At 52.1% G+C, this 12486-nt stretch overlaps 1 protein-coding gene and 1 long non-coding RNA gene across 6 annotated transcripts in view; one reads left to right on the top strand and one right to left on the bottom strand.

Moving 5' to 3' along the window:
• LOC131515334 (core histone macro-H2A.1) overlaps window positions 1-11482 on the top strand; it is a 76324-nt gene extending 64842 nt beyond the window's left edge. For all 4 annotated transcript variants that reach the window (XM_058736120.1, XM_058736109.1, XM_058736122.1 and 1 more), the window contains exons 7-9: window positions 544-633; window positions 3084-3258; window positions 10731-11482. In XM_058736120.1, coding sequence (XP_058592103.1) covers window positions 544-633; window positions 3084-3258; window positions 10731-10896 — 431 coding nt within the window. In that variant the 3' untranslated portion in view covers window positions 10897-11482. The remainder of the gene's footprint in view (window positions 1-543; window positions 634-3083; window positions 3259-10730) is intronic.
• Window positions 2520-10304, bottom strand: LOC131515360 (uncharacterized). Of its 2 annotated transcripts, XR_009263594.1 has the most exons (4): window positions 9760-10304; window positions 8175-8258; window positions 4538-4719; window positions 2520-3366 (listed from the first exon to the last, which is right to left on the bottom strand). It is a non-coding gene; the product is annotated as an uncharacterized LOC131515360 (long non-coding RNA). The 2 variants fall into 2 exon arrangements; XR_009263595.1 differs by lacking the exon at window positions 4538-4719.
• Window positions 11483-12486: the final 1004 nt, after the last annotated feature.

Consider the following 12486-nt stretch of genomic DNA (forward strand, 5'->3'; position numbering starts at 1 on the left):
TGACACCAGAGCTGCAAAATAGGAAAGAAGTATGGTCATAATGGTGGTCCAGAGGTGACCAAATCTGAATGCTTTCTTCTGGGCACACTGCCAAGAGGAGAGCTGGCTCCCTGATGGGAACTTGGTATGCTTCCCCTAAAGCCTTCATATTTGGGGGTTCTCCTCAGAAGAAAATCTGGGGGGGGGGCATGAGCCTCAGAAGCCAACACCATCTGATTTCTCATGGCGAGAAATGCAGGACAGGCACGCTTGCAGGGAACAGGCGTGTCCCATGTCCCTCATATCTCTGGCATATCCAGGATTACCCTGAGTCACCCCCAAATGTCGGATAGCAAAGCCAGCTCAGTGGTAATTGGCCGAGTGGTGAATCTTTTCTAAATTTCACTTTCATGACTTAACCAAGTCTTAGTTTCCTGTTTTGCAGCTGTATGGAAATTTAGCTGGTCAGATCATTTGAAGTATGTAATCACCTGACATGCTAAGTGTCTGTGTGTGCCCTGAGATGCAAGAATGACAGTCTGACCTCACCCTGTCCTTGTCTAGGAAACACGCTGGAGAAGAAAGGCGGCAAGGAGTTTGTGGAAGCTGTTCTGGAACTCCGAAAAAAGAACGGGCCCTTGGAAGTAGCTGGAGGTGAGCTGGGGCAGCGCCTTGCTTATTTGGGCGTGGCCCGTGCAGCATTAGGAAAGCCTGATTATGAGGCATCTTGGAATTCAGGAGTGCGTGGCCACACAAACCTGTCTCCGAGCCGGTTAGCCTTACAATTTGGACTTAAGACACACGCAAATTGTCGGGGGGAGTGTAAGGGTTGTGAAAACTACCTTTCCAGTTTTTTTCTTTATTGCTCAAAATAGCTTTTAAATGTTTGGTGTCTAGACTCTGATTTTAAGGAATTACAGCATTCGAGTTTGGCAAAGCTGAGAGCTGAGAATTGTAGGCAGTGATACCGAGCCATCTGCAAAAGTGCTGGCGAGAAGTGCAAATTAATCATTTTCATTCAGCCATCTGTGTGTTTAATGGGCAAAATAGAAATAGGCATTTTTCATTTGCCAGTCACACCTTTCCTGATACCAAGGGTAAGAAAATAACTTGGAACCGGATGTGTGGAGAATGATTGCTAGGAGCTAGTGGTAGAGCCTTCTTCCTGCTACTGGCCTGGATTTTGGAATTGGAGGTGGTCAGTAGGAGGTGAAGGACAGAGGGCCTCCTGAGGACCTAGGGGTCCAAACAGTGGGGTGAGGCCCAGTTCACTCCACCAGTGATGTGAGGACAAGCCATTCCCTTCCTTTGGGCTCTGGTTCCTCTTCATACTGGATGGTCCCCAGCGTCCAAGCTGTCTTGCAAATCCTCCTGCTGCTTTAAAAATGACTCTTAATTGAATACAGGTGTCAACAGTTACTGTGTGACTTCTACACCAGTGACCCTCTTTGACCAGTCATCCTGGGCTAGGCACGGAGCCTGGTGTGGATAAGAGGGTAGCCTTCGCTCTGCCTTGGACCTCTGCCTTGCCCATTTTCTTTTGCTCGCAATGAGTGTGGTATCAGGTAGGGTACATTTCCAAGTCCTTATAGGTATTTCCACCAAAGTCCCATATTGAACAAGGGAGAACTGATGTAGTATTAACTACCCAGCCAGGGGCTCCTGACCTTTCTTCAATCCCTTCCCAGAACCTCTCTGTGCCAGCCTGGAGGTGCTTCCCATGGGTGGCCCTCAGATGGAGGTGTGATGAGAGGTCAGCCTGGTGCTTCCATACCACAAACTCAGCAGGTGACACCTGGGCCACCGCTGATGCAAACCCATTACATCTGGCATGGCTGAGGATATGGTTGCCTGTTTTAATAACTCATTTTGTCCTTGATATTAAGATCACTTTTAGAAAAAGTTTTAGAACATATAAAGGTGGTGTAAAACCTTAGCCCTGGCTCCACTAACGGATGATGATCACAGTTACCGATGTTTCTTTCCAGTCTTTTCCCACGCATCGTTCAGCAGTGACTTCTCCCGAGGACAGACCAGTGCGTAAACCCCCCAAATCTCATGTTGCCATAGGTCAGCACTTGAGCCCAGAGTCAAGAGTCAAACTGAGACCTCTTAGTTCAGAGCTGTTTCTCTGCACCATGAGGCACTACCCACCGATCACTCTTCCCCAGTACCTACTAGTGCCACAGCAGACCTGACGGTCCTACCCACGAGGACGGTCACCCCAAGTGGGCTCAGGCAACAATCAGACCATAGCAGCGATGTGAGGCCTCCGTGTGTTCCTGTACAGAAATGGCGTAGGAGGCACTCAGCAAACCCAGTACCCAGAACCACCACCTGTGCATTGCACCTTTGGGAACAGGAGTCCCAGAACATGCTCTGGGAGACCCGGCGCTGACTTGGAACACTTCCTAAGGGATAGCACGCCCGAAGCCAGTGCCTTTAGTTCTGATGAGAAGGCAAAGCCTGAGGGAGGGAGCTGGGTGGGGTGTAGAGATGTGTAGTGGGGAAAAGGCAGCTCTCCCCGGAACAGAAACCAGTTCCAGCGTGAAAGAACAATTTAATTCTGTCAAAAACGAAGATCAGTTCAGGAGGAGAAGAGGGCACCAGAGCTGCCAGTCATGTTGCTTAGTGGCTCATTAAATGGAGTTGCTTTCCTAATAGGTTTATCCTGAACTCTGCCGGGGAGATTTATAGACACATCATAATTATGTGTACAGGAGTTCACAGGAGGAAGGGGGCTTAGAGATCCCCAGAGGCAAATTTGAGGCAGCAAACATTCTGACAGAGTCAGTCAAGTTAGGTGGTTCAGGGTCCGCCTCTGGGAGGATGTACAGAGAGGGCTGGCTGTAATCTTGGCTAAAATTCTTAGTGGCGGTGCATCTCAATGCCAGCTTTCCAAGGGTGGCTCTTGGCCTGGTGTTTCCCGAGAAGACTCGCTGGTGAGCAGTTTCTAGGGGGACATCAGAAGCACAAGATGGCAGGCAGCTGCAGCCCTCCCTGGATGCAGGTCACAGGGGAGCCTGGGGGCATGCTGCAGCTGGAGGGCGCTGTGTTGGGCGTGTGAGGGACAGAACTCACTGTTCCTGTCTTGTCTCCTCCAGCTGCTGTCAGCGCAGGTCACGGCCTGCCTGCCAAGTTTGTGATCCACTGTAACAGTCCGGTCTGGGGTGCAGACAAGTGTGAGGAACTTCTGGAAAAGACGGTGAAGAACTGTCTGGCCCTGGCAGACGATAAGAAGCTCAAGTCCATCGCGTTCCCGTCCATTGGCAGCGGCAGGTAAGGGCACATCGTGGCTTGTGAGGTCATTATACTTAGCTGCATACTTAGCCCATAATCATGGAGCTCTGACTTGTGCACGGTCAGCTAAGGCTGTTTTTGAGCCATCTGCTTTAGTCGAGAAGACCCAAAGCACAGGAGGGGAAAGAATACAAACATTAAGCAATGGTGAACAGCAATTGAAGAGACGGAGTGAGACAGGAAGACTGAGGAACGTATCAAATTTCCTTTGTGACAGCAGATGTCAGCATAGAAAGTGACTTCAGGGTGTAGTGGGACCATCAGAGATGGCGGTTTAGAGAGTGAACCTGCCAGGACACGAAGACTCAGATATGAGGGAAGTGGAGAGGACAGGGGAGGTGTGAAAGCCAGGACCTTCGTTCCAGGAGCACCCTCCCAGCCACAGCATGCTTCTGCCCCTTACCTTTGTATCTCTGGCATCCTTCACTCGCCCCTCCCCCCCACCCCAACCTGCCAGCTCTGTCTCCATGTGTCCTGCTGTCTGGCTCTTGCAAGGCGGACATGAATGGACACTTCTCTGACAGTGACATAGGGCTGGGTCTGCTCTGGCTTCCAGCGCTGAAGTAGCCCCCAGTAACTCTGGGTGTGCACTAAAAGAAATTAGAGCTCTGAGAAGGGAGAGTGCTTTGGGAACTCCATGCCATGATGCAGGGGCGGTACCCCACTTCCCATCACATCATGGGGTCCTCCCTGTCCGGGTCTGTGCCTCATGCCTCACACTCTGGATTTGGCACCAGAGGCTGCAGCTGTGGGCATCCTGGGCCCAAGAGGGCCATAACCCAGGGCTATGTATTGGCCGTGGCTGCACCTGGGGCATCCGATCCAGACTGTGCGCCCACTTGGGTCTCTGCCATCGGACCCTCCCAGTGCCCAGGCAGGGCTGTGTGGCGGCCATATACCGGCTTCCTTTGACACTGCAGGCTGCACAGGGTGACCATCCTCAACCCCCTTCCTCGTGTTTAGAGAAAGCGCTTCTTTTCAAAGCACTTCCCCTCCAAACCCACGAGGAGCAGAGTAGAGTTTGCGAGCTCCATCTTGGGCAGGCTTTGTAATGATGCCTCTCTGAACACTGCTGCCACTGGGGTTCCACACCTCAAGTGACAGAGCTAGCCCTGGGCAGGCTTCCTATCACGTGGCACCGGGAGGTCTGCCCAAGCTGCCGTGTTCCCACAGTATGTGGGGGGGAAGAGGGGCCCTCAGGGGACAGTGATAGCTCATGCCAGCGCCCCACCCTCATGCATGCCCACAGTCTCCCTACCCTGTACGCTGAGTGCCACTTTACTGCCAAAGTGAGGGACATCCAGAGGTATGTGATGACACGTGTTGGTTTGGGTGCCGTCCACACTTCCCGTCTGTGCTTTTAAATCCTATTCTCTTTTGCCAAGAGCCTATGTTGAACATCACTTTGCAACACCATTTAAGGGTCTCTTAAAAGAAAAGCTAAAGGAGAGGGACCATTGAAAGCCATTTGTTGTCAGGCTGCCGTCAGTTGGTTGTCACAGCCGGTGGCAAAGACAAAAGCCACCATTCTAAGGTCGTCAGCACCCCCCCCCCCCACCCCCCGCCCGGCCCATAGCTTGAAATTTCCCCAGAACTAGGGAGATGTGTAATGGGTCCCAGAGTCGATTCCGAACCTTTTTTTGACAAAGTGCTTCTGAATCAGAGTTTAAGTAGCCAGCTTCCTGCTTCTTCCACATCCTGTAGACGGTCTGTTCTTTGGCACAGTGCTGCTGTGTGACCTTTGCTAAACGAGTTAGCCTCTCTGTCCGTGGCCTCCCTTATCAGTGAGCACGGCTTTGGGGATGGCCCTCCCTCACAGATGGTCCTGAGGCTCAATTAGTGCTTCGGATGCACTTTGATCTACTCTGATGAAAGGTGCTTCCGAAGAAAGAAGCAACAGGAGCCTTTATTGGAGGTAATAATTTCATATTCTTTCATATAGCTATTGGGAAACTTCTAATTGAAGCATAAAAGTAATTCTCTACATTTTTCATGGAGTAAGAAGTTTTTAAAAACAATCCATTGAAAGCTTTTAAGAGGGCAGAATGCCAAAGGCAAGCACATGTGCAAGGCCAGCGGCCCCACATCTGTCAGGCAGACCTTGCCCCACAGAGCCATGTAAACAGCTGCCCTCTCTTTCATGAGTAAAGATTAGGATTACACCAGAGCTGGCCTGTAAATCACAGTGGGTTTTAGGAGGGGAAATAAAAAGCTTGTTTGTGGCATCCAGTGTCTCCGGCCTAAAAGTCGGGTTGGAATGAAAATAATAGAAATGCAAACATGTTGGCAAGGAGCAAAGGGGTCACTTTCTCTCAGCCAAGGCCCAGCATGTGGAGGGCCATCCCACCCTTATGCCCTCTCCCTGTAGCCCCCCAGAGGCCAGACCCTGACCTCAGGGAGACTGTCCTTGGGTACTATGGTCACAACATTCATGGATACCCCCACTCTCTCAGCTCTGTGTGACATTAGGGGGCGACCCCCTCTCTGGAGGGGTAGGATATAGGGAATGGGTAGTTTGGAACTTTGATTAAACTCTCTGTAGATTTATGAGCTTCAAGGCCAGTTCATTTTTTTTCAAGTTACCATTTATGGGTATTCATTGAGTCTCACGTACTGTGCTAAACCCTTGATCTACATTATCTCCTAACACCCGTACAGGGTGAGCACTGTCATTAATTCCACTAAAAGTAAAAATAAAAAGGAAGCTGAGAGGGGTTAACTCGCTCCCCTGAGGTGACACGACTTAGACTGGGGAGAGCCCGAATTTTAGGGCAAGTCCTTGGCCAAGATGAGAGGCATGGAGCCCCTTCCAGACTCTGGTTGCTCTCCACCAGAGGATCGCCCCACTGCTTGAGGGTGCTGTACAGGAGGAGGTTTTAGGGAAGCTCAGAAACCCCACTGGGGAAGTCCCTGACTTCCCTGCGCCCAGCCATCAGCCTCCCTCCACCTTGAGAATTGGCCTTAGAAGAGATAGAAAGAAACCAAACAGAATGGGCAGAATTACCTACTAGCCTAAGACAAGAACATCTGGAAAGAAGGCTACAGGCCATATGGGGGCTGTGCTCCCCAGCCCATCCCCCCCACCATGCCCTTTGGAAGTAGAGCCCACTGCTCTCAGCTGCTGCCCTGGTCTCTGCCTCTGGAGGGAGTGGCCTTCAGGCAGCCCAACTTGACAAAGGCACTTGCTCAAAGCTACATAAAACATGGAAAATGGAAAGGCGCAGGAGCACCGTGAAAGGGAAACCTAATCCTACCAGAAAAAATGACCACACAGGGACACACTTTCCTAAAGTCACTCAACCTTTTGTGACATCCAGCCCTACCCTCTTGCAAACCACCAAGACAATTAGGTGGACCAGTCCCATACAAAAATCAGAGTCCGTCTAGAATCCACCTTTAATCCTGCTCTGCCTTCAAAGGCAAGCTGCCAGTCTGTCTCCTCCAGAAGAATCTGCCTGGACTCCTCCAACCCCTGAGACATAGTCTCTCCCCACAGGAGCTTCCAGGGTCCCTGATCAGGCTGTGCAACACAGCTCTTGGCTTAGAGTCCTGTGTGCCTGCTGTGGCCAGCCCTGCAGGTGAGCTCACTGATAACAGAGACACTTAGTGATGCCCCATGGAAGGTGGGGGCCCAGCAGGGCTGGAGGCATGACAATCTCTTATGGGACATGGCCCTTGTGAACCCAGAACCCCTGCGGTCCAGGTGGAATGCAAGAACAGACAACCAATATGTAGCCCCAGCCATCACTGAGCAGGCCGACCCAAAGGGTACGACAGCTCATGTGGTCCCCTTTCACTAGTCTAGAGAAACTGAGGCTGAAGACAACTGAAATGACTTCAGGGGAAGCTCCTTAGTTGGCCCAAGACCAAAAGGCTGGAATCTAGGACACTTGCCTGCAGAGTAACTTAAGGCACATGCCTTAACCATGGCCCCTGGCAGGCCCCATGGGACCTAAATGGGAATAGGAGGGACACCTGCCTCTTGGCATCAGCATCCAGTGTATCCACGTCAAGGAGACTAATGCTTGGAGAGGTTAAGGCCCCTGCCCCAGGGCAGCTGGGCTTCAAACCCAAATCTAACACTACAAGGGAAGCCCCATTCCCCTTACTCTACTGTGCGTTGGGGGAGGGGCATCTGGTCTTCTCCAGAAGGTGGACAGAGTGACTGTTGCTCGGGGAGGTGGGCCCAAAGACTTGGCCAAGCAGGGATGGCCACTGGGGACGGCTGCAGGGAAGCAACCAGCAGGGACCCCAACCAGCCAGGAAGCTGGCAGATGAGAGAGACCCCACAGACCAGTGATGCTTCTGAAGCAGGCCCACACAGCACCAGCGACCCTGCGTCACCCTGCCATACCATGCGTGCCAGTAGTCATCGCTGACTGGGCATTGCAGACCCCGATGGCCTTCTGGGGGCCTGAGGCCGACATTGTCGGCCCAGGGAAAGCGCAGTGGTGACAGCGATCACGGGGCCTGGGAGGAAGACAGTTTTGTACCACGTGAGCCTCTAGAAAGATGCTGCCAGACTGCCTGTTCTATAGACGCCACTACCAGTTGAGGATGTTCTGCACGTTGTCTTGTTTAATACTCATACCCCCCAGGGATAACAGGTGCCTTGCTTACCTACCCCATTTCCCCGGATGACAGACAAGACACAGAGGCAGGGCCTGGACTCAAATCCTGTGTGGCTCCACGGCCTGAACCTCTAACTGCCCTGCTGCTCGGCCCTCCTGAGGACGGGAGGCCATCTGGGCCTCTGCAGCAACACAGCTGCCCCTGACTTGAGGGCTCCGGGTGTGGTGTGTAAAGCACTGCCATGAGAACAGCTGCTGCTATGCTCCATTTTGCTACAAGCGCCGCTCACTATGGCCACGAGAAAACATTAAGAAAGGAATCACCTTCCCCACTCCTTCCTGGCAGCCTGCGTGGTGCAGAACAGCTACAGTCCCTTGGCTGCATTTTTTTCTTTAGGCTGTGGTTGCCTAGGACAGAGGGATGGGTTTGTCAATAAGAGGTTCTCCTGGAAATGAATCAAATTCACTTGCACCCACCAACCTTGAAAGAGACCAGCTCGTGCTCCATTAACAGTAGGGCTGACAGATACTGATACTACGGGCCTAGAGCCTTCAATCCCCACCTTTTCTCCCTCACTTCTAGGTTCTTAACCTTGGGGCCCACCCTGTGAGCTCAGACTAAAACCTCCTTGCTGGCTCCATGCAGAACAGTGGTTCTCAGAGGGTGTGCCCTCGACCTGCCCAGTCGGATTCCCTGGACAGAGCCCAGCAACCTGCATCTGAATAAGCCCTCCCTGATCTTGACACAGGCTGCTCGGGAGGGTGGGCCAGGCTCCCCGTCCTGCCTCGGCTTCCAGGCACTTCTGGAACTCCTGCAGATCTGGCCACTGGCTTTTCTCGCCAGGGATGAAGTTAGAGGCCGTAATCTGAGTTTACAGTGGGAAAATAAGTATTGGCTCTTTGTGAGACACTTTATTTTTTTTTTTTTTGTGAGACACTTTAAAGGGTCCCTTATTCCAGTGACCCCCGTGACCCTGTAACGGCATAGCCCTCCCCCAAAGCTGGCCCTGGTCTCACCCTCAGGACTGGGGCTGGGTGAAGGGCAGCCTGTACACGCTCAGGCACCCAGAGCCGGTGTGAGGTGGACCCCCACAACACTCATGTATACACGTGCCCCTAGGAACGTGCCCTAAAATGGGAAGTCGAGTTCATGTCTTCGAATATTTGCCAACAAGTGCCTTTTCCCAGACAACCTATCCTGTGAAAATGGTCAGGGCAACTCTGTCAGGGGTGATGAGAACAGCTTCTTCCCAGAATGAGCTTGCAGATCTGAGAGTGGATGGGGGGAAGGGGAATAGCTTGCTTTGTGGGTCCCACATTCTCCCCCCTTCCAGCGAAACCTTTCATTCAGCATGGTCCCCACCACCCTCCGTCCTGCCCCACCTGCTGGGCACCCTTCCTGCGCTGCTGGTAGAGCACCCAGGATCTGCTCCAGGGGAGTCTGGGCCTGACACCCCCTTCCTGCAGCTGCTACACTTGTGCAGCTCTTCCTTCGGCCTCTGAATCCCGCTCCTCCCAGGCAGTCCTGTGCTGGCTGGCTGCTTTGTGGGCGCCGTGTGGCTGAGGACCAGCCTCACACCCCACTGTTGCCCAGAGGCCCCTGGGCACAGGCTGGGAACGTGCCCCGGGTGACACCCCTTGTCTGCTAAGAATGAGCTTCACTTCCAAAGCATCTACAAACTACTAGGGATCCATCCTCCAGCTGGGCGAAGCCCTGTTTGATGAAAACCAAGTCACTAGAATGGTTTTGCCCTGTGGCCCTGAGATGTGCTTAGTACTGACAACTGGAGAGTAAGTGTGGCTCTCCAGAGGAACAAGCTAAGGTAGTTCAAAACTCAGAGGCACTTAGCAAGCAAGGCTCAGAATGTTCTAAGAAAGCCTCCACCTTATGCATTTGAAAACCTCTCACCTGGCAGCAGGCACCCCATCTGAAGGAGGGGTGTGGCCTAAGCCGGCAGGCTGGCCCAGCACTTTGGATACAATGGCCCACAAGGCAGGGGGCTCTGGAAGACTGCAAATCTGCCAATGAAAAAAGAATTCCCCATGAAACCTGGCCTCAGACTCTCACCTGAGGATCCTTAAGTGTACCCAGGGGGTCAGTAAGGGATCTGAATCCAGACCACTGGCTCAAAACCCACATCCTTTCTGCCAGCCTAGGCAAGCGGCTATGTTCCTGCCACTGTCCCGGGTTCCCTGGGTCCTGCACCTGCGGTGTTGACCAGGAACAGCCCCAGGCACATGTAGAGCAAGAGACTCCAGTCTCTCTAGACCTCATTTCAGATTCTGCCAGAGTTCTGAGCCCTACCTCCAAAATTCCCACCTGACTTTTACCTTAAGTGGACATATGTGAATTCACAGCCATCTGGCGGGGAAATTTGAATGCCATTTCTTGAGATAAAGAGCCCCCTCGGCCAGGAGTCGTCCCCTGCACTCCCAGCCCCCCATGCCCTGGCCTATGGGTGATAGCAAGCTGGTGGGTCCTGGGATGCACTCCAGGCCAGCAGCCCCAGCACCTGTCAAGTCTAAGGCCCACATGAAGGCTTTAACGCCCCTATGTGTGTGAACAACAGTCCCCTCCTGTAGAAGCTCCAGCCTCCAGGTGTCCCATGGGGGAGGGGTGGCGTCAAACCCCGTCCTAGTCACAGTAACACTGGGAACAGAAATGTGGGAACTCACACTACCCTTGGGAGACTCCACGCAGGAGACACAAGTCGTGCGTATGTGCTTGTTGCTTGTTCCTCTGTGTGTGAGCAGCCCTCGCAGGCACTGAGGCCCTTCGAGGCGAAGCACAGCACCCAGCCCTGGGGGCCTCCGGGAGGGAGGGCGGCAGGCCCATGGCCACGGTGGCCCCTGGTTGCTGAGCCCCCTTCTCTCCTGTAGGAATGGCTTTCCAAAGCAGACGGCAGCTCAGCTGATTCTGAAGGCCATCTCCAGTTACTTCGTGTCAACAATGTCCTCTTCCATCAAAACGGTGTATTTCGTGCTTTTTGACAGCGAGAGTATAGGCATCTACGTACAGGAAATGGCCAAGCTGGACGCCAACTAGGCTGAAGTACAGAAGCAGCCTGCGCCGCGCCCCCGCCTCCGATCTGAAAGAAAGAAAAATCCCCTTCACGCCTGTTGGGAGGCGGAACCCTTTCATTTCCAGTTTTGCTCATCTAGGGAAGATAAGGTTTTGGTTTCCAGTTTAATTGTTTTTGACCTTCTAAAATGTTTTTACGTTAGCACTGATAGTTGGCATTACTGTTGTTAAGCACTGTGTTCCAGACCGTGTCTGACTTTAGTGTAACCTAGGAGATTTTATAGTTTTATTTTAATGAAATCCTGCTTGACGCAGAACAGCGGGGAGAGCAGTGTCTTCTACATGTGGCCGAATCCAGGAAGCCTGTTTTGTAACCGTGTGTCGTGGTGCTTTATTGTACACCCAGTGGCGTTCTTTTTACTATAATGTTCCTTTTTTTTCCTCAAGAAGAAAGATCATGAATTTGCAGCAGACTTCATTTTTGTTTACTTTTTGTCTTAATGATGGATTTGAAAATGAAAGATTTAAAAGGCAGAACAGAATCTGTTGTCCTTAATTATATTTGCGATTTGGAATTTGTGTGAATCGATTTAGTAAAATGTTAAATTGCTGTGGTGACTGGCTTGTTTCAAGTTACTGTGCCCTTGAGCCCTAGGTGGACTTCTCCTGTCACAGGATGGGGGACGAGAGCGGCTGCCCCCAGAGCCACCACAGGGCCACCGCTGCCTGGACACAGGAGCATCTTCAGGCCCTAATGACTGGTAGGGGGAGCTCATTTAAAGTCTCTCCTTCATCCTTGTGACACTCGGGCAAGGGCGTTCTCCCCATTTCACAGGTGAGGAAGCAGGTATACTGAAAGCCATGTGGGTGGTAAGTGGCAGACTGGTACTTGAGCCCAGATCTTCAGAATCTGAGCCCAGCTCTCTCCTCCTGTCTGCCCCCTCCTGACAGTCTCTCTGGTTCATGGACGGGCCCAGTGTCTCCGGGCCGCTTGCCACACGGAGCTGGAGAAGACTGGAGACTTCTGCCGGAGCTGGGTCGGGCCTCTTGTTCCTGTAGGACAGGGTCCCTGCGGCCAAAAACTTTCCAAGGGCAAGGTGCCACTCCCAAGGTCCCCGAGATGTGCCTCCAGCTTTGACGTGCTTTCTCACAGCTGTGGGTGTTTAGTGATGCAGATTACAGCTGACCCTTGAATGAGGTGGGGGTTCGGGGCACCAACTCACGCACAGTTGAAAGTCCAAGTCTAATTTTGACTCCCCCAACACTTACCTACCCATAGCCTACTGCTGACTGGAAGCCTTGCTAATAACATAGCCGATTAACCTATTTTGTATGTTACATGCATTATAGGCTGTATTGCTACAATAAAGAAAGCTGGAGAAAAGAAAATGTTGTTAAAAACGTAAGGAAGACAAAATACATACACCGTGTTATACTGCATTTATCAAAAAAAATCCTCGCGTAAGTGGACCTGTGCAGTTCAAACACATCTTGTTCAAGGGTCAGCTGTATTTACGGAGATCCCAGCTGGACCACAGTGGCTAAACCTTGTGTTACCTAAATTCAGCAAAACAAAGACACTCTTTGCTTCAGAAGGTACATTTGCCTAAAATG

Source organism: Neofelis nebulosa, chromosome 1 (genome assembly GCF_028018385.1).
Source record: "Neofelis nebulosa isolate mNeoNeb1 chromosome 1, mNeoNeb1.pri, whole genome shotgun sequence".
NCBI classification, from domain to species: domain Eukaryota; kingdom Metazoa; phylum Chordata; class Mammalia; order Carnivora; family Felidae; genus Neofelis; species Neofelis nebulosa.